The 27,807-nt window shown below is 43.3% G+C and overlaps 1 protein-coding gene across 1 annotated transcript; it reads right to left on the bottom strand.

Annotated features, from left to right (window-relative positions):
- Positions 1–321: 321 nt before the first annotated feature.
- LOC147449826 (RING/U-box superfamily protein) lies at positions 322–27,442 on the bottom strand. Its single transcript, XM_086522185.1, has 9 exons — positions 27,006–27,442; positions 26,531–26,583; positions 25,009–26,439; positions 4,249–4,337; positions 3,862–3,964; positions 2,893–2,997; positions 2,482–2,611; positions 952–1,134; positions 322–856 (listed from the first exon to the last, which is right to left on the bottom strand). The coding sequence occupies exons 1-9, from the start codon at positions 27,349–27,351 to the stop codon at positions 690–692; spliced, it is 2,607 nt and encodes an 868-aa protein (XP_086378311.1). The 5' UTR covers positions 27,352–27,442; the 3' UTR covers positions 322–689.
- Between the last annotated feature and the right edge of the window lie 365 nt (positions 27,443–27,807).

Raw genomic sequence — 27,807 nt, forward strand, 5'->3', positions numbered from 1 at the left:
GGGACATTCCACTATTCCAAGAGCGCTGACACTCTGAAATGCGTGTCCCATTATAAGACTAGTGTTTTAAGTATGATAATATTGACCATCTTCCCCTGGGCATGTGTACCAAAAATGAAAAGAACAAATGCACATCACGCTTAAAAAAAGCTGGGTGTCAACCTCGAAGAAAATATAGCTCACATATTCATGGAAAACAATGTACTCGTACTCAATAAACCCTTTGCAACTCAACCCGTTGTCAAAGAAACAACCCACCAACCACATTTAAATCTATTGAAAGGGAAAAGAAAAACAACTAAATGAGACGTCCGCAAGAGATTGCCCAATTCCCACAAACCTGAAATTAGATAAATAGTTTGTACTCATTTCAATGTAAGATACAAAATTGAATTAAGCTTCTCAAATAATGTGCAGGAACTAAAAACATCCATGTGGCATGTGCACATAGTTCGCTGAACTCAGAAAGAGAACACCTCTTCTTCTTTTTCTCTTTTGGGTCGGATGCACACTAAGGAAGGGGCAGCAGGAGGGGGCCGTATTAGTATACATGTCTACTAAGATTCTTGTCAGGAAAAATTTGACAAATGAGAAGACAAACTTGACATACGATGTGTTGCTTCAACATCAACAATTGCTCAGTCACGAGAGGCTAGCCAACAAGATGTTACACAAATCAAGGTAAGCAATCAATACCGCCGTCCCCCTGCTGTTGAGAGCAATATTTTTGATGATTTCTTGTTCCTCTTGGAGCCAGACTGACTATGCGCATCAGCTCCATTTGTAGCAGAAGGTGAAGCCTTCAATGGTTGGGCCTGTATGATGTCCGCAAATGACATTGTTGCCGCTTTGCCAGCTGCAATACTACCATAGATGAGGATCTCTCACATTATACTACTAACCAACTCCATTTTTATAATGATAAAACTTGACTATTTACGGAACACTTACAGGCTCCAGGCCAAGCTGAGCTGCCAGCCTTCTCCTGGGATGGAGCAGATACATCACCACTCGTTGCAGGAGTCAGATCAGGTGCATCGTGAGCAGAAGCAAAGCCTAGTCGTGTCACTTGCGAAAATAGCTTCCGCTGATCAGTAGGCCCTTGAATAGAGACGAGTGACTCCAGAGTGCTCTCTGTGGCACCACGATCGAAAAACGTAATCTGTCAGGTATTTCAAGTTTCTAGGAGACAAATTTACTCCGAGATCATGGTAAACAAAAAGACTTCCAAACATCAGAGCCCTGATATTTATTAGTACTGAAATTTACCAAAATACCCCTGAAATTTGTGGAAATTCCCAAATGAACTTTTGAAATTTGAGGGGTATTTTGGCAATTTCCCTTCTTAGGAAAACTGGGATCATGTTGAGGCCTTGAAGCGCCTCCCAACATTGTACATTGTATGTCCACAATATGACTCAACGGTTGAAGGTGTGCAAAGCCAGTTTTTCTCTTTTTAAAAATCTCATCCTTCCAACCCTGTGACTATCTTACCCTGTGAATATCTTCAACCTTCCAATCCGTGTGTGTGTGTGTGTGTGTGTGTGTGTGTGTGTGTGTGTGTGAGTGAGAGTGAAAGGAGGGGGGGGGAGGGAAACGGACAACGAGCTGACTTCGTAGCAGCCATCTCCGTGTCTAGTCCGTATGCACACCACTCTCTCACACACCTCTCTACCGCACACCTCCCTCCCCTTTCCTGCTCTACCTAGCACTGCCTACGTCATGCACCCCTTTTTTTTGTATGGAGATTTTTCTGCTTGCACAGTGTGTTTACCTTTCACTTTTTGTTGAGATTGTTACCCCTTGTTTTGTGCTCTGCTTGCATTTTGCATACCATGTGCTGCTTGCTTTTTATGTTATGTCTGTGTGTGATGCCTGTGTTATGGGGTGCATGTGTGTGAGGCTACCTGGATATGTGTTTTCTGAATGTTTGTTTGTGTTTTTTTCCTATTAATCGGTTGCAGGTATTGCAAGGTTCAGGAAGTTGAGTGGTGGTGCCCCCCTATTTCCACTCCTGCACAACAGTTTGCCCCTTTGGTCCAACCTTTGGGACTCATAGGGACCAAATTGCAGCCCCATAACCCCTGCCGTAAATGGTTTCTGTCTATTGCAGATTTGGTGCTTTCAATGGAGCTTCTATTTGGTCCAACCTTTGGGACTCTTCAGAGAGCAGCAGAAGTTTGATGTATCCAGACTCTCACAGAGTGGACTTCATCTCTTGAAGTTATTTCAGATGGCTTCCCCATTACACCTGTCCCAATCTCAATCAGCCTTGATTGTACCTCCTTGTTTTGCATTTCTGCATCAATGGTAATTTTTTGTGTTCAGTTTCACCTCACATCTATGGTGGCTCGGGCCATTTACAGAATCAACGCGCTTCATTGCTTTCTAACTGTTCCAATTTTCCAAAGTTGAGCTGATTGCCAAATAAAAAAACCAAGAATACACCACAAACATCATCGCAATCAAATTTTCACATACCAGTAGAGCCTGAAATTAGTGAAGGCATGTCTTCGTAGTGATCTTCAATGAGAGGCACAGAAATAGTTGGTGGGGAGTTTCTACTAAGAGTCGCAGACATCTTTTCCTCCCTCAAGCGTTCCACTTGCTCCTATGATAAGACAAACAGTGATGCATTATAAAAATCTAGAAAGTTATCTATTTTATCTGGAAAGAAACTGGTGCAACAATCTGTAGTGACTAATGGGAAACAAACAGCACTGCACACCAGAACAACTGGTCTATGATGAACTATGGTGGCTATTATTAATGTAAGCAGGCAGCACCACACACCTAGATAACTGTTAAATGTGATAAACGATGACTATCTACACCTTGGCAGCTGCCAGCAGTTTAATACACCGGTGTGCCACAAAGATCACAAATCATTACCTGTTTCTGACGTCTACGGCGACGAGCTTCCCTATATCGCAGCTCATCATTGAACGGTATGAATGCAGACCATGGTAAATTTCCTTTAAGGTCCACTTCACAAAACTGCAAGCCAGTACATGATGATACAACACCATGATTCCCACAAAAGTGTAGCTTACAATGTCAAATAAAAAGAATGGAGCAAGTCTATCATTTCAATGCAAAGAGTTTTTTACAAAGACAGGCAATGCTAAGAAAGACAAAAAGGCACCTATTAGTTGTGAGATGCCAGGTCATAGAGCAATGATGCAAACACAACACATGACTAAACAAGGTCAAAGTTCACTATGGCCTACATAAGGCTATCAAAAGAATTTAATAATAAAAGGTTTCTTTGTGAGAGAAAAGTGACACTAATTTTTTTAAACATTTGTTATCATAATAAAATATTAGATTTCTTGAAAAAATTGTAACAAAAACCTATTTAGACTACAATATATTCCAAAAACATAAAAAGTAATGTCTGAAAAACCACTTGGAAGCATTGTAGCAAATTGAGAAAAGAAAGGTGGAAGAGGACGAGAAAGATTGTGTGTGGCCCAATATTCAATGGCCCTCTTTAAAGAGAGAGGTACACAAATGTCAACACCTCTCACAAAGACCTAGAAGAAATATTAAAAAATATTTGTTTTGCCACGTGGCACTAATCGGCAAGCTTTATCCAATGGTCCACAATTGCACCAAAAATCCGACGCTTTGTTATATAGTCCAAAAAGAGTAGAAAGAACTTTGTTCAAGCAGTGACAAGACAAGTAAAAGATTGAATCAAAATAAATAGAGGAACATTGATAGGAATTTAATGTTTGAAAGGAAAAGGGTAATAACGGCCAAAATCTGAGCTCTACAAGCAGGAAAGTCAAATATATAGCAACTTAGCACTTGCCAAATCACCCCTTGCTGGAAGAAGCTACATAACAAAATTCTCACCCAGAAATTTGTCGTCAATGGTAGATGGCTAAGATATCGGTATCGCTTTCTTAACACCTCTGTCTGTGTTTGACCCTCCATCTCAAGAATCTTCACCTGCAACCTATGGCAATGCAATCACCATGTTAAACTTTCAAGAAAATTCTCTTTAAAAAAAGATACTTGTTTAAGTGATGCATATGTAGCTGATGAAGAAATCCGACAAAGCAAAACAGGTGCCCAATCTTTTTCATGATTAAGCATAAGTGTCTTTTATATTCACCTTCACCTAAACAGATATAATATTGAAAGCACAAGCATACAAATCTGATTAAGAAAACAAAGACCTTAAATAGTCCTCCTACACTTCCTACAAGTACTCATAAGACACAAATTAGCCTTGTGTACCTAGAAGGTAAGTTTTCATAGCTTCCGTAGTGCTGAAGAAGACACTTCATATTGAGAGGATGCATAATAAGGGGCTGTCCATCTGCACACTGTTCAATGAAAACGAAAGAAAAGAGTGAAGAAACTTATAACCATGTGCAGGCAGTGTCTTTAAAAATCTGTACAACTGACAAACACACTAATATAATCCAAGCAAAGCTTCACTAAATCACTGACAAGATTAACACCAAGATCTAGTAGATGCCGATGACAACGTACAATCAGTATAAATGTCCAACTGAAACATTACGTTTTAAAACACACCAAGATTATAGCCATGTGCAGGTACAGCCTTTAAAAATCTGTCAGACCACAAAGAAACCAATATAATCCAAGCAAGGCTTTCACTAAATCTACTACAAGTTTAACACCAAGATTCTAGATGCCAATGACAACATAGAATAAGTATAAATGTTGATCTGAAACATGAAAAATAAAAGAAAACCATCGGAGAAAAGACAAGTACTTCGACACTTTCAATGGAAAGTTATATCAATATACAAACAGTATCCTCCAATAAAGTGCCCTTATATACAAACGAAAAGTTTAAGACGAGTTCAACTATATATTAACACTCCGTCAATCCGATTGGAAAGGTGACTACTTTTCCATTCAGTTATAGTGTAATGAGTCGTCGTCGAATGGCAATGTTAGCATCATTCTAATGATGCCTGGCCTGCCCAACAATGCAGCACAATTTCCCAACTTATAATGTGAAAGTCCAACTTGCCATGACAGCATTGAATAGTAACAGAAAGAGCTCCAATGTTTTTGCTAGATTCTGCAGTAGAAAGCTAGGCCTTGATTTCTGAGCCAACTTGATCATAGTCACCTCCCAAACTCTTGACAAAGTCAGTTGCAATAAAGTTCGTTGTAGCTCCTAGGTCAAAGAAGATGAGTGCTTTAATACCCTGATTTTTGCAATAAGCCCTGCATAACTCTTTGAAGAATCTGGAAGAGTTGTTGCACAAATATATGGAACTAATCCCATTGTCATCTTGGCTTTTTTGGCGGGTGGTTGCTCAGTTTTAGCTAGTCGATCTATCTTGTCAAGACAAGTGGGAAAAGTATGACCCATCTGAAAACATCCGAAACATCGGCGCTCTTGCTGAGGAGTCTCTCTTTACTTTGCCAGCCATTGCTTTTAGACTTGGGCTCCATTAATTCCTAGGAGGACTGTTATTCTGCCGGTTTTTATCATCAGAGGCCTTCTCAGGCTCAAAAACAAGATTCATGAGCTTATAACCAACTGCGGCATGGTCCGTAAGATCTTGCATAGTGGTTACCTGTTCAGAAAGGCAATTGGGGGCTCACTCTGGCATTCCAGTACGTGGAAGCAAGGTGGAATTTTTCATAGTCTAGAATGTCTAATTGTAGTCTTCTAAGCTTTCGGCTGAACCGTCTTCAAATTACCCAAGTCTGCAATAAGTTGTACCTCAAAAAGAAAGATGAGGTAATTGCGAGCAAAATAATTCTTGAAAACTTGCCATGCATGACGTCACCAATTCTAGTCATTGCAAGCTGCCCATCTTCAATCGTAACTCTGTAGCTGAATTCTTGCAACAGATGAAAGACCACCAGCAGCACCATAGCTGAATTTTTGCAAGAGATTGAAGACCAACTTGTGCAAGGCGCCCAATAGAAGGGAACTGACAAGGGATCCAAGTCGACCCATATCCTGGCAAAGAGAGGAGCAGTTCACCAAAGTAAAACTCCCGGAGGGTCTAGTTATCTCCGACACTCTGTGTCCAGATGCTCTCTAGAGACTAGCGCTCCAGACACTTATAAGCCAAAGATAGAGCCCTAAAAGTTCTTTTCCAAAAGCACTCAACCCCAAAAGCATGCGCTAGAAGCAGCCAAAAACAGCCGGTGAAAAACGCGGAAAACCATACATCCTATCACCATGAGGTGTATTTTTCTTGTCGCCTTCTTTAAATATGTACTACCTATTTTTATTTATTTTATTTTTACTTGTTTTCCCCGGAACCTTTGAAAAGGTGCAAGTGGACTTTGCATGGCCAGTGTGAAATGGCTACGACCGAACGGGTTTCTCACATCGGGAGTCTAGGTCGGTTAGTCTGGGACTGGTTGGGCTAGCTAGCACTGAATTCTGATGAGTATGGAAGCTTGTGTGCGCCAGACGGAATTTGGGCCACTCGGCAAGTCACTTATAACTTTTTAAGTTAGTGGGAACTAGATTATTAAGCATCTCTTCCCCCCCCCCCCCCCCCCCCCCCCCCCCCCCCCCCCTCTGCACATATCGTAATGCCTCACTAGTTGGGCTATTCAAATGATCATGTACAGTCGTGTGGGTTTTATGCGCGTTTGCTAAGGCAAGAGCCTTCTGAACAAGAACCGGATTAGCTAATTGCTAATCCCCCACAGGTACGCACAGCCCCATCGCGAAGGAAAGCGAATTTGAAGAGTTTTCTCGCGTGAAAACTCCTCCAAATCACAGGGCAACTGACCCATTGCGTACGGGAGGTCTTGGGGACTGTTGGTGCATTAGCTCCATCCGAAACGATCCAAAACAGAGAAATACAGCCTGCTGTGTAAAATTCCAGGTTTAGGGTTTTGCTCCTAAAGTGCACCAAAACTTCACAAAAGCTTCGGGGAAGCTAGAGTGTGGTTGTACAGGTGTTTGGAAACTTTTTAGAGGCTGTAACAGTGAAAAACAGCGCTCTGCGTTTTCTCGCCAGCCCACAGGAAAGCTCCCGAATCGCATGGGAAGTCACCTCGGACTTGTACTTTTGGTCTATACAGGTTATACAGTCTACGTATTCAATACGTCTTGTACGTAGTACCGAATGGATAGAGTTGTTAGGTACGTAAAATTCGTAGGTTTTTTTTTTCTAAAAGCCAAAAACCTACAATACGATCCATACTTGATAAAAATTTCACAAGTATCACTTCAAGCATGTTAGTTCACTATTCTACAAACCAAGGGAAAGGTTTCATACAAATACCATAAGCAAGTCGCGACTCCTTGCTCGACATTCAATGAATCAACATTGAAGTGACAAGAACAGATACAACTCAAATATACACAACCTAAAATTTGCAGTTTCACAACAAACTAGTTACTGTAGAGAACTTGTAAGTTCACATTGATCATGATTTGCCAATTTGCACACAAAAAATTGATGGGCGAACTCAATTTTGCAGACCCGCTGTGGTTTTTTCACCAACAAAAAAATGATTGTACAGTACGGATTTGTACGGACGTACCGTACCGTACCGTAAGGTACGTACGTACAGATCCTACCTTGAAGTGTTAGAGTCTCTCTCCTTTCCATCCACTCTGTGTAATTATTAGGTTGTAAATTTGGTACCGCCCTTTAGTGTGTACAAGCCGGTTATATAGTTCCATCGACGCAATAAGACACTTTTTCCTCAAAGTTAAGCACTATGGCAGAGAGGAGAGACGAGGGTTCTGAAAAGGAAGCATCCTCTTACAGTGGGCAGGAGGAGCATAGCGTTGTTGACAAAGGGAAGCGACCCATTGAGCCGGAGGATGAGGATCTTATATTCAAAGCTCGATTCTTGAAGATCATGGATATCTTCGGGCAAATGGCTCAGAATCCGAAGTTACAGAAGTACTTACAGGCTCCTAAACGGGATGTCTCTCCCCTACCACCTGAAAAAGAGGGTTCACATGTAGAGGGGTCTCATGATACTCATGGAAAGGCTCCTGTGGAAGAGCAGCAGGCAGCAGGTGATGAAGACACCCAATGTGTCTACAAGTCAAAAGGAACATGTGATATTCGGACATGAGGTTGTGAATGGTCAAGGCAGTAATGAACAAGCCGTTCGACAGACCATTCCACCGTTTACTTCACATCTTGGTTACTTTGGTGGTGGTTCAATGTTTCAAGCTATGGCTGGACCATCCACAGGTTTACAAGGGTACATACCAGGAAATGTGTTTGGGACAATGCAACCAGGTACGGTTAACCCTATGTACGAAAACATAGGTGTTCAACCAGGTTTTCAAGGTGCCTATGGAAATTTTGGGGATGCAATTTTGGCATGGCTGGTTTTTCACAGCAAAATGCTCAAAATGCGAATAACCCTGGTAAAACAGGTGATATGGGTGTTGGAATGCTTAACCGAGAAGTACCACTTCTTAAAGCACCTATTGATGATAATGTGGTTACTACGAGCAAGCCAAAGGAATACAAGGAAGGCGGGGCTGTAACGAGTCTGTTGCAACTTTATTTGTTGAATTCTTTTTGGGGGAATTTTATTTGACTTGTTTTTAAAGCACCCCTTTGGAAATGCCAATGCAGAGTTGCATGGTGTGAGGCGAACAGTGAGAGTCTAGGCCGGACGGCCAGTGAGCACTAAAGTTGGACAAATGGACTAAGGTTAGCCACGATGGGCTATGAGTGCAAATCACCTGATAGCTGGCCGACATTGCATTTTTTGATGTGGTTCCAGTGGTGATTGATGGTCAGATGACCAGTGTGAGTGCCATGGAAGCATCTCCTAAAATTTAGTGAACTGCTATTTTGGACCTGAACATGTGTTCGCGTCATTACCTCTGGTATGACAAGGGGAACGTTTTATTACTCTGCCGCGAAGTCAACTGGGCAACCGGTCGGGAAATTTTTAGGCAGCAACCCCGAAACGGGAAATGGCTTGTAAACGCTCCAAGTGGCACATTTCTGTGCACTTTCCTCATCAAGAAGAAGTGGCACTGACTTTATAGCTGGGAGGCTCATTTGCAAGCTCTCTATCACACAGGTTAAGAGCTATGGAGTGCTTCCTTTCCCTCTTATGTACAGTGCGGTGCCAAGAGTGATGCCCTGCACGCTACGCACTGCTCTCTCTCCCCCCTACGAGTAGTTATGTTATGCCCCACAAGAGGGCTTCTCATTTGACCAATGTACAATTGTGTGGGTTCATGCGCGATTGAAATCTCGTCCGATTCAAAGGGCAAGTAGCCCTACAGGTGCGGGAGCTCGAGGACTTGCTACGGATGCGACCAGCACGCGAAACGGAGCCCGAAATAGGGAATTACAGCCTGCTGTGTATTTTTGCAGGTTTAGGGTTTCGGCCCTAAATGGTCCCTAATACCTCCGAGAGGTTTGGGGACGCGAAGGGGCCTCTGTAGAGGTGATTTGGCACATTTTCGGGGCAGAAAACAGAGAATTCAGCGTGCTGCAGATTCTCGCCAGGTTTTGCAAAGTGTCCGTATGCGTCGGGAAAGTCATCTATTGCGTGGGGATACTGACTGTGAAGCGTCCTAGTACAATTATGCTGCCGAAATCGGGCCAAAACAGATGGAATTCAGCCCAGATTGTGCGGGACAGCTTGTAGGAAATTTATTCCCTCTGTTAAAGAATAAAGAAATACCGAAAGGGGCGCCAACCTTTGGGGCCTACAGGACAACAGGTGTCGTTGTCTGCTTGGGAGCATTCTAGCTTCCTAGCCATGCTTTTGTTTTGAAGTTTGAAGTGTAATCCCATTCCTAGCTACAGGTTCATTTTAGGTCATTGCTTTGTGTCATAAAGTCAAGTGTTAAAGAGTCGGGTGAAAGCTAACGTCTACTGCCCTACGGGCGGGTTTCAGGGGAAGCCGTCGTGAAGTTTGACACTTTTAATGGCACACAGAACAAAATGAAGGCCTTGACCTTCATACAACAGTTCGATGCGGTGTATGCAAGTGGAAACTTCACAAAGTCTTCCAAGATACGCAAGGTTGCCACCTTTTTGAAGAGTAATGCGTTGAGATGGTGGACCACATTGTTAAATCAGGGCCAAGCACCTACAACATGGGTTCAGTTTAAACACATATTTGCTCCTACTGGCTCACAAACACTTTCGAGGTGGTCACGGCATGGTATGATTTGAATGCGTCAAATTGTGCAAATCAAGAAGAGTACAATCAAAAATTTTGGGATGCCTTGTTACCCATAAGCTCTTACAGGTTTGTACCATTGACAAAACAGATGCAGTTTAAACCTTCTTCTGGGCAAAGCCAAGGGAAGAAAAGGCATTTTTCTGGCAAGACATTTGAGGAGAGGAAAGCTCTAAGAGAGGCCAAGAAATACTACATTTGCGAAGAATAGGGACATTTTGCTAATGAATGCCAGCAGAGTAAGTCACAGGATAAGGATGACAAGTCAGACCATAAAGGGAAGAAGCCAAAGCCAAGTGCAGGACTTGTCCTAGATTTGGTTGGTGATCAATCAAACATAGATGCCACGGAACTGTGCAAAGCTTGGGGCAAAGTTAGAGCCCAGACAATGCTGGTTTTCTTTGATCCAGGAGCCCATGCAAATTTTATATCACCAGAACATCAAAGTTGGGCATTCGTGCAGAGGAGATGGTTATGACAGGTGAGGCAGATTTGGCATGCCCAGGTCATTCAGAGCCTGTTACTCCCATTTTGAGCAAGCTCCGTGTGCACATTCAGAGTTATGAGGATGCGGAAGAATTCCATATTATGCCACTTGAGGGCTGTGATGTGTTATTGGGTATCCCATGGTGTTACAGGTTGCATGCTATGGTGGATACTTACAACAAAAAAATTACCCTTGTACATAGAGGAAAGACTCATGTCCTTGATGTAAAGCTTAAAGGCGAGTCTGTTCCAGTTGTTTCTGCTTCTGCTATTTCATCTGTAATAAAGAATCATCTTTCTGCGTACTTGATCTTTGCAAAAGAAGTACCTGAAGTTGTACCTAATTTGTCTACTTTAGATAAAGATAGGTCAACTTTTTTGAGTGGTTTTGGTGATTGTTTTTCGGACTCTTTGCCAAAGGAGTTACCTACTGAGAGACCTGAGGATCATACCATAGATCTTGTGCCAGGTTCTAGTCCACCGAATAGACCACCACACAGGGTTAGTGCAGCCCAGCAAAAAGAGATTATGAGTCAGGTCAACGAGCTTTTAGAGAAGGGGCTAATTCAACCCAGTTCATCCCCTTTTTGTTCACCTGTACTCCTAGTGCAAAAGAAGGATGGTTCATGGTGCATGTGCATTGATTATTGCGCCTTGAATAAAAATACCATCAAGAACAGGTTCCTTATACCGAGGATAGATGACATTCTTGATCGGCTTGAGGGAGCGTCATTGTTTACAAGGATAGACCTAAAGAGTAAGTACCACCAGATACGCATTAGGCCAGAAGATGTCCATAAGACTACGTTCAGGACAACATTTGGTCTCTATGAGTTTCTTGTCATGCCATTTGGTCTCACAAATGCTCCTGCCACATTTAAAATAATGATGGACAGAATTTTTAGACCACATACAAACTTCGTGGGTACCTTCTTTGATGACATGATTGTCTACTCAAAGTCTAAAGAGGAGCATAGAGACCACTTGACCGCAGTTTTCAATGAGCTACGCAAAAACAAGCTACTCATTAATGCGAAAAAGAGTGAATTCTTTCTGGAAGAGATTCACTCCCTTGGGTACATTGTTTCAAAGGATGGGGTACGCATGGAACTCACCAAAGTGGAAGCAATTAGGTCATGGCCAAACTTGGAGTCCGTACATGACATTCGAAGCTTTCTAGGCTTATGTTCCTACTACATCCGAAATTTTGCAGAGATTGCTTCTCCACTTCATGCACTACAAGGAAAAGGAGTTACTTTCAAGTGGACAGCCAAGGAAATTTTAGCCTTCAAACACTTGAAAGAAAAGCTGACTTCACATCCGATAATCATTTTGCCAGATCTTTCGAAACCTTTTGTGGTTCAATGTGATGCGTGTGGCCATAGTCTTTATGCGGTTCTAATGCAGAATGGCCGAGTAGTTGCATATGAGAGCAAAATTATGTTGAAGACCGAAAGGAACTTGCAAGTTTATGAGAAAGAATTGCTGGCAGTAATTCATGCTCTCACTAGCTGGAAACACCATCTGCTAGGGGCTGATTTTGTTGTCTAAACAGATCATCAAACCCCGCGATATTTTCTCACACAAACGAAGTTGTCTGAGAAAACACATGTGGTGGGCAAACATCTTGTCAATGTTCCATTTCCAGATTGTGCATGTGCAAGGGAAAAAGAACGTGGTGGCTGACGCGTTGTCACGGAAGCCCCAAATTTCAGCAGTGTCAATTTTGTACCATTGTGAACTGGACGAAATGAAGACACAATATGCTGAAGATTCAGATTTTACAAGGATCTATGACGAGCTTTGATGGGCAACATCATGAGCACTACATGCTTAAGAATGATGATGCATGGAAAGTTATGCGTTACTAAATAGTTACGGCCAAAGATTTTGATGGAAAGTTATGCGTTACTAAATAGTTATGGCCAAAGATTTTGATGGAAAGTCATGCTCCACCTTATGTTGGGCATTGTGGAATTGATGCGACAGTGAAAGGGGTTGAGGCATTCTTCTATTAGCGAGCTTTGCGTCAAGATGTTGACACATTTGTAAGATCATGCTTAGTATGCCAAAAAGTCATATTTGACAGACAAAAGCAACCGGGATTGTTGCAGCCATTGCCGATCCCTGATAGGCCATGGGAAAGCATAGCAATAGATTTTATCTTTGATCTTCCAAGGACGCAAACATTCAATGATGAAATTTGGACTATAATTTGTAGGTTCAGTAAGCAGGCCCATTTCATTCCTGTTAGGAAGAAGATAAAGCCTGAACACATGGTCAAGATATTCATGAGCAATATCTTCAAATATCACGGGATGCCTCAGTCAGTTGTCAGTGACAAGGATCCACATATGACGAGTCTTTTCTAGAAGGCATTGTTTAAGAATATGGGCACTACTCTAAAGTTCTCATCTTCGTTTCATCCGCAAACTGATGGACAGTCAGAAGAGGCAAATTCTATTGTCCTAGATCTTCTGAAATGCTGTGTGTCGGCACAAGGCAACTTAGGAACACCATCTCCCATTGGTTGAATATGCTTACAATAACACTGTGCATACGTCGACAGGTAAGGCACAATTTGAGATAGTGGAAGGAGGGAAGAAAGTCCCGCCCATTTTGCAAACTAAGGACAAGATATTTGAGGCAGACAAGTATGTGCAAGATAAAGATGAAACATACAGGAAGATAAAGATTGCTCTTGAGAAGAGTCAGGCTAAGCAAAAGAAAGTTGTTGTTCGTCACGTCGTGAACTTGTATTTTCACTTGGTGATTGGATGCTTTTGCGCTTTGAAAAGGCAAGGTTAAGGAAAAGGAACGGCAAGGAACGTTTGTTTCCTAAGCTCTATTATGGTCCGTTTCAGATTTCAGAAAAGATCAACGATGTAGCTTACAGGTTGAAGCTACCAGAAGACTAGAAAATACATAATGCTTTTCATGTCAGCCTTCTAAGACCCTTTGTTGGTGATGTGCCAGGGAATATGCCTGATGAGGAACAACCCAAAGTGGAAGAACTGGATGAGATTCTTGTTCCTGAAAAGATATTGGCACATAAAGAAAGGAAGGTTAGAGGAAAGGTTGCAAGACGCTACTTGGCGAAGTTCAAGAACTATCCACCATTGGATGCTAAATGGATGGAAGAGTCTGAATTGGTTGATTCACCTCAACTATTGCAACTATATCTTGAAGCCTTTCAGGAACCCACAGTGACTTGATGTAGCTCTATGGCGCAATGTGAGAGCATGGTTCATGATGCTCAAAAGAGTAGTTAAGCAATTGTATCTACTCTTTCCATACAGAATTTGGCTAGAGAAGTTTGTGCTTGAGAGTACACTAGAAGACTTCTATGCTTGATATATGTGTGGTAGCCAGGTTGGTGGGATTGTTTAATCGTCCCACGCTACATTTCCGGGAGCATGTATATCTTGGATTCCCATCATAGAATATATGTGATATCAAGAGATATCAGCATGTATTATTGGCATGCAAGCGAGGTCACTTGCAATATTTCAAGGGTGGGGTGTGCCACCAGGAGGTGTATTTTTCCTGTTACCTTCTTTAAATACGTACTACCTATTTTTATTTATTTTATTTTTACTTATTTCTCCTGGAACCTTTGAAAAGGTGAAGTGGACATTGCATGGCCAGTGTGAAACGGCTGCAGCCGAACGGGTTTCTCACATCAAAGTCTAGGTCGGTCAGTTTGGGACTAGTCTGGCCAATTAGCATTGCATTCTGATAAGTATGGAAGCTTGTGTGCGCCAGACGGAATTTGGGCCACTCGGCGAGTCACTTATAACTTTATAAATTAGCGGGAACTAGAGTATTAACTCAAAAAGGGGCAAATTGGACACATGGCGGTTCCATGTGGATTTTCCACTTCCAGCATGAAGAGGATGCGCCCAATTTGAGAGGAGGCTGATTGACTCATAAGTGAACCTACAATGTGTGTGTGAGTAGTGGGTGCAAGTTTACAGCTTTAATGGAAAGCTTACCTTCTCCTTTGCTCTATGTAGCGCAACGATTTGCTCTCACGCATCTCTCTCTCCCCTTTGCACATATCGTAATGCCCCACTAGTTGGGCTATTCAGATGATCATGTACAGTCGTATGGGTTTTATGCGCGTTTGCTAAGGCAAGAGCCATTTGAACAGGAACCGGATTAGCTAATTGCTAATCCTCCACAGGTACGCACAGCCCCATCGCGAAGGAACGCGAATTTGAAGAGTTTTCTCGCGTAAAAACTCCTCCAAATCATAGGGCAACTGCCTGCTATGTAAAATTGCAGGTTTAGGGTTTTGCTCCTAAAGTGCACCAGAACTTCAAAGACGCTTCGGGGAAGCTAGAGTGTGGTTGTACAGGTGTTTGGGAACTTTTTAGAGGCTGTAACAGTGAAAAACAGCGCTCTGCGTTTTCTCGCCAGCCCATAGAAAAGCTCCAGAATCGCATGGGAAGTCACCCCGGACTTGTACTTTTGGTCTATACAGGTTATACCGTCGTTATGCTGTCGAAATTGAGCCAAATTGTGAAATTACAGCCCTAGACAGGTTTGGACAGCTTGTAAAGTTGCTTGGGGATTTCCCATCTCAATCAAATAAAGAAATATCGCAAGGGGCACCAATTTTGGGGCCAACAGGGTGTCAATCATTGTTGCGCACGGCATTCTAGCCGTTGGACGCAAGTGTTGAGTCTCTCTCTTTTCCATCAGTACTCTGTGTGTAATTAACAGGTTGTAGATTTGGTAACGCGGTTTACTGTGTACTTTTGGTCTATACAGGTTATACAGTCGTTATGCTGTCGAAATTGAGCCAAATTGTGAAATTACAGCCCTAGACAGGTTTGGACAGCTTGTAAAGTTGCTTGGGGATTTCCCATCTCAATCAAATAAAGAAATATCGCAAGGGGCACCAATTTTGGGGCCAACGGGATGTCGGTCATTATTGCGCACGGCATTCTAGCCGCTGGACGCAAGTGTTGAGTCTCTCTCTTTTCCATCAGTACTCTGTGTGTAATTAACAAGTTGTAGATTTGGTAACGCCGTTTACTGTGTACAAGCCGGTTATATAGCCTACGACGTCAGCATGTCAGTGCAATTTACGAAAATTCGATTGTTGACTTGCCTTTTCAATTTTTAAGGTTTAGTGTCACCAACGTGTGACTACTATCTATCCTTTTTGTTGATTTCTTTCTTATTATCTATTTACTTTTCACTTTTTGGAAACACCCCTTGGGAAATCTAACTGCCCTGCATTGCATAGCTAGTGTGGAACTGTCCAGAGGGAGTCCAGGCCTGAGGGCAAGAGAGCACTAAGGTTGGACAAGGACTATGGTTAGCCAAGTGGGGTCATTGACTAGCCAAAGTGGAATCCTTTGCTACAGAGGCTACATTTCAGTTCTGGGTGTGGCCGCAGTGTACAAAGAGGGTCGGATGACCTAGAAAGATACAATGGCAGTATCTCCTAAAATTTAGAGAACTGCTATTTTGGGACCTGAAAATGTGTTGGCGTCATTACCTCCGGAATGACAAAGGGAACATTTTCTTACTCTACCGTGAAGTCAACTGGGCAACCGGTTGGGATATTTTTAGGCGGCAACCCCGAAACGGGAAAATGCTTATAAATGTGTCAAGTGGCACCTTCTGGTGCACTTGCCTCATGCAACAAGAAGTGGCGCTGAATTTAGGAGGGGGAGAGCCTCATTTTCAGATTTGTCACAGGTTAAGAGCTATGGAGTGCTTGCTTTCCCTCTTATGCACAGTGCGGTGCCAGGAGTGATGCCCTGCACGCTACGCACTGCCCTCTCTCTCCCCTTTGGCAGTATGTTATGCCCCTCTAGTGGGCTCTTCATTTGACCAATGTACAGTTGTGTGGGTTCATGCGCGATTGCCGAGGCAAGAGCCTCTTGCACAGGTACTGGATTAGCTAGCAGCTAATCCCCCCGCAGGTACAGGTGAATTCCGAGAGGTTTCACGCCAGAAATCTCGTCCGATTCAAAGGGCAAGTAGCCCTACAGGTGCGGGAGCTCGAGGACTTGCTAAGCATGCGACCGGCACGCGAAACGGAGCCCAAAACAGTAAATTACAGCCTGCTGTGTATTTTTGCAGGTTTAGGGTTTTGGCCCTAAACGGACCCTAATACCCCCAGGAGGTTCGGGGACGCAAGGAGACTGCTGTACAGGTGATCTGGCGCATTTTCAGGGCTGAAAACAGAGAATTCAGCGTGCTGCAGATTCTCGCCAGGTTTTGCAAAGTGCCCGTATGCGTCGGGAAAGTCGATCAATGCGTGGGAATACTGACTGTGAAAGGTTCTAGTACAGTTATGCTGCCGAAATCGGGCTGGAACAGTGGAAATTCAGCCGAGTTTGTGCGGGGCAGCTTGTAGGAACCACAGCGTTTATTCCCTCTTTTGAACAATAAAGAAATACCGAAAGGGGCGCCTAAGTTAGGGGCCAATCTGGTGTCCGTCTACTCATACAGTTGCAATCTAGCAGCCTGTATCCCTCTCCCCTTTGTTGTGTCTTGAAAGTACAGGTAAAATAGACGACTAATAATGGGTGAAAGCTAAATCAAGGTTTAAAGTAAAGTCTACCGCCCTTTTTGGATTGAACAGGCCGGTTTCATTTAGGCCCCTCGATCGGGGCTCTTCAAGTTGACAGGGGTTAGGTTTTTAAAACCGTAACCCCTTGGGCCCCACGGTCATAACTCTAGGGTTCAAAACTTCTATGTTTCTTCTCCAGTTCCTTGTCCTCTTGGCCAATCCCTCAAGTTGGGCATGCCTCATCACAAACTTGTGACAACACCAATAATCTTTGGGGCTAGTGCATCTAGGGACGGAATCTGTCATTCTGTGTCGATTATCCTCTCTCTCTCTCTCTCTCTCTCTCTCTCTCTCTCTCTCTCTCTCTCTCTCTCTCTCTCTCTCTCTCTCTCTTCGAGTTCAGTTATTTGCAGATTTTGTCCATGTGTTGCTATTGATTTCTCGCTTTGATTGTCCAAGCCTATAACAGTGGTATAAGAGCTCAAACGATTCTTCTTCTACAAAAGATCCGATTCTTTCTGCAACGCACATGGGTTGCACGCACAATCAAACAAAAACGACACCCCACGGCCGCAGGGAGATGAAGAAAAGCAAGATCCCAACGGGGGAACAGAGGAAACCAACAGAGATTTTAACAAACTTTTTGAGGAGTCCAAAGATTTTTAAAAAAATTTGACGAGGAATCAAATTGGAGAACAAATGTCAACTGCATGTCGACACGTGCATGAAAAGATTGATCAAGTACTCCAAGACCCGGAATATGTGAATCACCAAAAAAATTACCCGCTTGACGAGATTCACTCTAGATGGCTAGAGGCCTTCTATTTTCTTGTCAAGTCGGTAATGAAACGGAAAGCAAAGCCGAGTGCAAGAAAAGCAAAAATTGTACTCGCAAAAAGAGTTTGACAAAGCTCTTGAAAAGAAGACAAACCAGTCGAAAAGCCTAAAGCACTCTCGAAAGAAGAGAAGATCGATAGATTTTCCCAGTTATTTGAACCAGAAATCGACTTTCGAGGTGGCTAAATGAAACCGTTGTAGCCGGTAAACTTTGGCTTTCACCCAATCTATACCTGTACTCTACGACACAAAGTAACTTCACAAATAAACATGAAACTGGAATTCACCACATCAAGACAATCCAAGACTTGGTAGCTAGAGCGCTCCCAGCCCCTTTCGGTGTTTCTTTATTCTTATTGCAAATAAAAGACCCGAACACTTTCACCTAGCTCTCACCAAGCTGTTCAAACCTGTCAAGGGCTGTAATTGCAGGTTTTCCACCCGATTTCGGTAACATAACGGCGCCAAAACCCATGTAGGTCAAAAGCACACATCTAGGACAATTTGCATTTTAGTAGCTTTCCAGTGAGCTGCGGGTCAATTTCAGCATGCTGTAATTTCCTGTTTTGGTCATTATGAAGAACCCCAAGGCTTTCCCGAGGCTCCCTTGCTGTTACCTTGCACTTTAGGTGCGAAACCCTAAACCTGCAAATAAACACAGCAGACTGTAGTTTTCTGTTTTGAATCGTTTGGAGCAGAGTAAACATGCCTACGTGTGTCGCAGGAGCTCCGCACGCAATGGGACGGTTCCCTTGAAGTTTGGTGTAAGGTGCAACAGAAGTGAATGTTGTCAAACCCTCCTCCGAAGGCCCCACTCTCTATGGCGAGGGCGGTCTACTCATGATTGCACAAATCTCTACAATGCTTGGACTTGCCGACGACGAGAGGCTGAATCTGAAAACGCTAAAGGGCTGAAATCTGCAAATCTTTATCTGTTGAATTCTGACTCTATGTCGATGACGACAATACGATGACGACGCGCTGAAAACGTAGATGCTGAAATCTGCGTTTTCCGGGCTGAATCTGCAAACTTGGCGGATCTGACTGTGCGGCGAAGATCTGCTGCGGGAAGGTGAGATCTGCGAGGTTCGGGGTCTTTCCTGCGGTGTGCCTATGCTGAAAACTGAAAACGCTGTTGTTCTTGATGGTCTTGTCGCGATGGAATTGTAAAACGCTAAGGGCTGACTGCAATTCAAAAAAGCTAGGGCTGAATGTCTTCCTGTGCTGGGAATTTGCTAATGTTGGGGCTGATCTGCTGTGGTTCTATCTGCTGTGGTTCTGTCGCCAGGCTGTTGCAATGCAAAAACGCTGGCTGAACTGATGCAAAAACGCTAGGCCTTCTAGTGAGGGAAAACGCTAGAGTTGTTGCGGGGGGGAAGTCTTGCTGAGAAGTTGCCTAATGAACACCGGGTTTCTGCTGCCTCTTCTGCCAGAAAGTGCTAGCTCTGGGTTTTTTTAAATACAAGCTTAGTAAATTTGCCCTACCTAGTTTCGAACAAAAGTCACTTAATAAATAAGTGAAAAATGTCAAAAATAGGAAAAATAGATTCTATGCACTGGAAAATGCTCCTGATGGATTCTAATGGGAATGTTGATGATCATGATGTGTGCAACCAGAGGATATGCATCTAATCTAAGTGTCTGGACATGCACGGTTTGCGAACAAACTCACAAAAGTGGTAGATCACTTACTATTCTAGATTGACTTGACTGAACTGAACCTTGGTCATGTTGTAGCTTGTCCACGGACACATAGGGTTGGATGTGTCACGTGACATTTGGACGAGTTTTCAAAGTGAGAAAACGCTCCGTTTTCGCAATTTGTCGCGATGGAACTGTGCGTACCTGTGGGGGATTAGCAATTAGCTAATCCAGTTCTTGTACAAAAGGCTCTTGCCTTGGCAAACGCACATAAAATCCACACAATTGTAAATGGTCATCTAAGAAGCCCAACTAGTGGGGCATTACCATATGTGCAAAGGGGGGAGAGAGATGCACTAGAGCAAATCATTGCGCTACATGAGACAATGTAGAAGGCAAGCTTTCCATTAAAGCTGTGAACACCTACACATTGTAGAGCACAATAATCCAAAATCAGCCCCCTCTCACAAATTTGGGCGCCCCCTCTTGAGACTGGAGCTTCAGGAGTGTGTTGGCTTGCAGGTTGCTTTCCTATTGCCATGTGTCTACTTTGCTCCCTTTAATTTAATTCCTACCTAGTACTAGTGTAACAGGGAATGGACAAAACGGAGCCCAAACGTTCCAAAACGGCGTTCTGGACAAGTCCCGTTCCCGAAACAAAGTCGGGAACGGAACGTTGTTCAGGAACGAAGTGTAACTGAAACGGTGTTCCGGAACGGAGCGAAACATGAGGCGGAACAATGGAACGCGGAGCAGAATGAGCAAAAGTAGGCAGTTGGGGGGCTATTTGGGGGACATATTTGGGGCAGTTTGAGGGCAGGTTTGGGGGCAGATTTGTGGTTGTTTAGGAGTTGATTTGGGACTAAGCTGAATGGAGGTAATTCAAGACCGTTCTGGCCCCGATCCCGTTCCCATTCCCGTTCCCGTTCCGAGTAACTATGCCTAGTACTCACCAACTTCTAAAGTCCTGTCGAGGGGCCTAAAAGACTTTAAATGACCTAGCCACTTCTTTACTAGTCGGATTCCAGTGTCGATTGGACCAACCATTTCGTGGTTGTCTGGCCTTGACTGTTGCGGGTGAAACTCTTGGCCAACGGTCATTTCACACTGGCCATGCAATGTCCGGGCATTTGTGATTTCAATAAAAGGGTCCCAAAAATTAAATAAAAATCAAGGAAAGGAAACCAACAAATAAAGTTAGTGGTTGTCACAATCTCGTGACATACGCCCCTATAAGTCAAGATTCTACCGCAACACCACACAGATTCACTTTCAAAACAGATCACAATTTGATTCGACACCGACCCGACAGAGTTCCGTGCCAAGAGGTATTGGCCCCAAAGATCGGCGCCCCTTTCGGTATTTCTTTGTGTATTAATCTGTGCTCAAAGTACAAGGGAGTGGGAGGGTTCTCACTCTCAGACTCTGCGTCCAGATGCTCTGAGTTGTGAGAGCCCAACCACTAATTTGTAAGTTAACAAGGGATACTCCAAAAGCAGAGCCCCAAAAGCTTTCACTGAAAGCCTTGCAAAAATAAAGCAAATAATCCCCAAAAGATTTTCACCCTTGAGTAGAAATCAGCCCACGCAAAAAGCTTGAATTCCGTACAGCTTGCCAACGCTTTTTGCGCCGCAAATTACGGAAGGTCTGTACGGCATGCCACATCAACAGTCCGCCGCGTTTCACAAAATCTGCCACGTCAGCCATTCTCCACATTTTATGGGCCTGTTCCCGGGGTGTGTGTGTGGATGCTCTGTTGCCCCCATGTCCAGGCCATACCACGCCACCAATTTGTGAAATACCCCCCTCTTGAAAGCATTGTAATTGCCCTTGATATTACGCATGTAAATCAAACAGAGGCCATAAATTGTCTTAGTAGACACTGAATGTTAGTACCGACACACTAGGAACAACACATCTAGCACATGTACCCATCGACAGGCACATCACAGGACATCGCTTGACATCACATGACAAATCACATTCAAAATTCATTCGGATCTCAGACCATGATTAATCGGCAACGTATTTAGCAATCGCATCTAGATCTAGTTAGGACCTCATAGATGCCTGGTAAATCAAGATCGTATCAAACCGAAATGCTACAGTCATTTCGTCTATCAGTCCGTGCACTTGAACAAGTCAAGTACAAATTAGTATCATATTATCGAGAATTCCAGTTCTTAAAGTCATTACAGCAGAATGCTGTCAGCTCACAGTATCCCTGAAACTCAAAAGAGACATCAATGACTTTAGTATCAAAAAATCGAGGCAATCTGTTGACAAAGGAGTGGAGCGACTCCCCTCTTGTGCATACTCGCTGCACCAAATTCCACCCAAGCTGAGTTCGGGGTTCTATTGGAATAGACTATGCTAAACTGAATGCTTCAAGATAAAGGTTCACAATCTGAGGAATATCTGTCAGGTCCTCCTCCTCCATCCACTTCGTATCTAATGCGGGATAGTTCTTGAATTTAACCAAGAACCGTCTTATCACTTTACCTTTATCTTTCTATCTTTGTGTGCCAATATCTGTTCTGGAACAAGTATCTCCTCGTTTTTCTCCACTTCAGGTTGCTCATCGGACACATCGCCTTTAAAACGCTTCAAGAGACACATGAAAAGCATTGTAAATTCTCCAAGTATCGGGCAGCTTCAGTCTAAAGGAGACATCATTCATCTTTTCGGAGATCTGGAAAGGTCCATAGTATCTCATGCTAAGCTTTGGAAAAAGCCGCTCCTTTCTCTTTTTCTTTCTCAGGCGAGCCTTCTCAAAACGTAAGAGCACCCAATCGTTCTCCTTTCATTTCAAATCGCGACGATGTCGATCTGCAGCCTTCTTGTGTCTTTCCTGAGCCTCCCAGACCTTGAAAAAAGCAGTGCTCAAGTCCCGTGTGTACTGGTCAGCTTCAAAAATCTTATCTTTCGTGCTTAGGAAGGGCGGAACCTTTGTAGCACCTTCAATAATCTCAAATGGCGCCTTCCCAGTCGAAGAGTGAATCGTGTTATTGTAGGTAAATTCCACCAAGGGCAAATACTTTTCCCATTGAGTCTTCTGATCCGAGATGTAAGACTTCAATAAATCCAATACGACTGAATTTGCAATCTCCGATTGCCCATCTGTCTGCGGGTGGAAAGATGACGAGAAATGCAACCGCGTGCCAATGTTCTCCCAAATCGCCTTCCAAAACAAACTCGTGAATCGGGGATCTATGTCAAAGACAATTGTCTCAGGCATGCCATGTAATCTGAAAATCTGTGAAATGAACAATCTCGCTAACTGATCCGGCTTGACTGTTTTCTTCACTGGGACGAAGTGAGCTTGCTTGCTAAATCTGTCGATGACAGTTTAAATGCCATCATGCCCACTCTGTGTCTTCGGGAGATCAAGAATGAAAACGTCACCATGTCAGCGCAATTTGCAGAGCGTCCGTACTGCTGCCACATCATCAACCGCTTTATTTTGATGTCTTTGGGTTACATGGACCCCATCGGACGAGGTCCCATAAGTTAGCGAGAACTTCTCTTTAAAAATAGTCCACTCGACAAGACTTTGCAAGTTGGTAAAACTTCTTCTTCTTCACTTAGGGTTTAGGCCCCTCGACCGGGTTTGCAAGTCGGCTCCGTTCTTAAGTGACTTGACATGTCAACAATTTGTGACATGTAGACTATAGGGTTCTTCGTGTTTTAGCAGAATTTAATTGAAACGTGAATCGACGATATACTTGACAGACTACAGGGTTCTTCGTGTTTTAGCAAAATCAATTTGAAAAGTGGCGCTCATCATATCAAGATCGCTCCTGGAGATGTATACAAGACCGCATTCAAGACATCCTTCAGATTGTACGAGTATTTGGTGATGCCTTTCGGTCTCACAAATGCTCCTACAACGTTTACACGATGATAAACCAAATTTTATGAGTATAGATAGTTTATAGACACATGTTTTGACCACATGGTCGTATTCTCCAAGAATGGCGCAGGTCATCAAAAACATCTCTTACACATTTTTGAGGCACTATGAAAAACAAATTAGTGATCAACATAAAAGAGAGTGAATAGACATTCCCTAGAGTTGATGAGTTTAGCAAGTACTGCCCCTAAAAGGGCTTTGCCGCTCCGTACAAGTTTTTGGAGATTTCAGATGGATAGATTAAGGTTGCATTCACAATGTCACTAACATAGCTTAAACACACTTAAACAAATACTCAAGACACTAATGATCGTCGGCCAAGACAATGACTAATAAATATGACTTGATTAACCCATGGCTTGATATGACGTGCTCTCATACACTGTCTGTAGAAAGGGAGCCATTTATAGAAAGATGAGGTAGCTAGGGTTCCCTATGATCTAGGGACACCATGGGGATTGAGGGCTTGAATCCACAACCCCTACAAGTGGCCAAAGGATGTGACAAAGGGTGCACACCTCATTGGTATACACATGACAATCTTGAGAGGATACAAAAGGAAGGAACAAAGAGCTCTTCCCAACATTAAATACACCTCCAACATAACATGGTAAAGTTGAATATGGAAAGATACAATTGTTGAAAGAGACATTGAAAACTGATTGGTAGCATCGATACATGGCTTAGAGGAGACATAGCTAAGAAGATATAGGAACAATTTATTGCTCAAAAATAACAGCATCTCACAATAGAGCATAGGTTAGTTAATAACTTATGAATGCCGACTCGTTTGAAACCGTCGAAAGCAATTATTTACCTACCTTCACCTCTCTTCATTAGATTGCTTAAACCATAGTTTTTTCGACCCATCCGCTTGAAGTATATTGGGTTTTTTCGGGCTTCCCAAGCAATCGAAAACAACAACTATCTGCTATGAAACTTATTTATGTTGTTCATTGGTAAGTATCATGATGCTTGATCTTGGATTGAGCTAGACTCTTAAAGTTTCTACGGCGTTTCATTGCATTCTATGGTATTATGCTCCTCTTTATTGTATTAAGTGTCACATAGAGTGCCGTATGGTATACGAAGTATGGAATCCTCCCGGGTAGGGGGACGGGGGGGTCTGATCCATACTCCCGAACTCCAAATCTGACATATGGAAAAATCTTGGCTTAAGCAATACACGAATGCTAAAAGTTGAATTGAAATGACATATAGATTCAAGCCTCAAACCATTGAAAATCCAATATTCAAAATAATCTACTCCATTATTTTCCTATTTCAAAAATATACAAAACCAAGTGTTGATTTCAACGTGTGTGATAAACATTAAGCTTCAGGGAAAAAGCATGCGTTTCAAATGCAAAGTGAAAGCCTCCATATGCAAACATCCAAGAAAAAGTGTTCATTCACCAAACATTGTGCCCAAAAAGTAAAAACATACCTGGAAAAAAGCATAGCAGTCATCATCTTCATCCTCTCTCTTCGCAGCCTGCTGAAAATCTTTACTGTGTACACCTGGATGTTCAAGGTCACTGGCCTTTTCATGCATGTTGTCCTCAAAATTGGAAGAAAAACCTGCAGTCTGCGACTCTATGGCATCATCATTCAAGCTAGTTTCCCTAGACTTCGGTAGTCCAGTCCCTTCATCATCAGAGAAAGCATTTTCATAAACCCAGCCTGCTCTACCTTTGAGGTCTTCCATTGCTGCTTCTGTTTCAGATGCAACATCTACTCTCTTCTTCCCCCCAACACCCTGTTTTGAGCCCTCCAAACTATCACTCTCTGCGTCTGACAGCTTTAAACCATGGCTCGAAGAATGTGCCAAGGCCTCTTTAGTCTGAGCCATGATCCTCTGTCTGACTGGAGGACTGCTAGATAGAAATCCTGAAGTGCGGTGCTCATTCCATGCGGACTTCCTTTGATGCAGATGCTCTATGGCCAGAAGGGCAAAAGGAATCATATCTATGTCCTCCCCTGCTTCTTTCTGTGCCTTTTCCATCCAGCTGTGAAGTTCTGCAATAGCTTTATTTGTTGTCTGAGTCGCATCTGATGTCAAAGTGAATTTTGAAAAACGATGAAATTGTCCATCCTTGCTGTAAGGTAAAGACGCCATAACACCCTCACTCTTTTCAAATGGTATGATGGATCCCTTCGACCTATTGAGCAGGGTAAGCTCAATCATATCACCAACTTGATAGTTGTGCACAGTTTCTACAAAAACTGTCCTCAATTCTTTGCTAGAAGTTATTGCAAAACATAGAGGACACTTTTTGAAATGATCACTTCTCAGTTCATTGTTCCCTAAATGGAAATAGCGAAGAACGCAAGAAAAGCAAAATATGTGTCCACAGGATGTAATCTGGGGACAAACTGGGGGAATTTCCAAGCAAATGGGGCATTGCACGGGAACAGGTGCAGAGACATTCAATGCAGCAACATCTTCCCACTGCAGCATTTTATCTGGATCCAGTGAATTCAGCAGGTAATCCCCAAAATCAGATACAAGGAACCTAAAGTTCGCTTGCAAAAAAAGTTCTTTGTTGAAAGGTTGAGCTTTCTGAACTTTGCGGGGATAAGGTATTCTTGGAGATGGAGATGGTCTCACAATGGGGTCGTACTGAAAGTTGAGCAGATGATTAGCACTTGTGAACTGCCCCCGCTTCCCTGGTCCTGCAACAGATTGACTAGACATGCTCTCTGTACCTCCCTGCCCACCTCTGGGAACAGACCCTGTCCTCCCTTGGCCAGTCTGCCCGTGCTGAAGAGCTGTTGCCAATGCCCCAGATCTTCGAGATCCCTGACCTTGAGAAGACTCTATGAGCTTCGTTTCTGTTACTTCCAAAACATCCCCACTTACCCTCTCACTTCCATCCTGGAATGATAACAGTTGTAAACAAAGGTGGACTAAAGAGAAATGTTTAGATGGTGTGTTCTAAACATCTAAACAGAAACACAAAACAAACCTCCATGGAAGTAGACAATCCTCTTGACCATGCTCCAGCAATGAACTCTTCGTCTGCAACCAAAAAATCAGCCCACATTAAGAAATGAGTAGTGCAAACAAAGAACTAGCGGTTCTCTCCACAGTAAAACAATAAAAGCTCTTCACTGGCAAAAGAAAGGCCAGACAGACAATTGGTCACACTCTGAGAAAATAACTAAACGGCTTCAGTAATAAGTGAGCTGAACCTTCCTTCAAGTGCAGCTTGATCCTCAATGGTAGTCTCTGCTAGACGTAAAGGCTGTTTTGCAAAAGGGGCTAATCTAATGACGGAGTGCAAAAAGTGTCCTGCGAAGACTTATTGATCTCATACGCAGTAAAGCAGCTGGCACATAACACGGCAGGCAGAACATTGGGTATTTAAACTGAAGGACAAAAACGCAAAGTTGCAAAATCACGATGGTCCTGATGAAGTAAGATAAGATGGAAGCACTTACTGCTGGGAGGAGAGACTGCGGAACCTGGAACAAACTCTCTTGCAAACGGGTTGAGTGCAGCACTGGACGCAACAAACCTCTCCGTTTGTGCTGAAGCAGAAGAAATAGCAGCAGAAGCAACGACAGGAACTCTACAACCTGCTGATTCTTCGCAACTGCTGCCCCCGATTTGAATGTACCGAGGTCGGACGTCGGATCCCCCGACTTGTCTTCCGCCAGGGGGCGGATGCATGCCGTCAGAAACCCTAGCTGCAGCAGGAGATCCATTATTTGCAGGAGAGGAGGGAGATAATCGCAATTCACCAAACGCAACCGAGGGTACAAGTTGAGAAGGCGAACTGGACATGAAAGAGAAAGAAAGCTCGAAGCGAGATGGTGATGAAGGAGCGCTGGAAGCGAGGTAACATTGCTTAGAGAAACGCCTGATTTATTGAAGAAGTGCCGACGTGTTTATATACCAGACTCCACACTCTAGAGTCATTTCACTGTCCGTCGTTTGTTTTCAAAGGCCTTTTTGAGCCCGAGTTTTAATCGAAAACAAAGAAAGCAAAGATGGCTCTCAACGCCTCAATGAATTCACAGAGAGTGGAGGAAGAGCCCTCTAGAACGCTATTTGTTGAGGTCTGCATCGAGTCCCTGCTGGCACAAGTTTGTCAGCTTTTGGAGTGGTAGCCACTTGTTTCCGAGGGGTGGTTTGGAAGAAAACGAAGGGGATGGTAGTTTATCCAGCAAATCACATGTAGCCATGTGGAGCGTACTCACCTTATGTCGCCTCGTCTAAACCCAGCCTCAATCTTGTGGA

This window comes from Adiantum capillus-veneris, chromosome 10 (assembly GCF_014529385.1).
Source record: "Adiantum capillus-veneris isolate H3 chromosome 10, ASM1452938v2, whole genome shotgun sequence".
Classification (NCBI taxonomy): Eukaryota; Viridiplantae; Streptophyta; class Polypodiopsida; order Polypodiales; family Pteridaceae; genus Adiantum; species Adiantum capillus-veneris.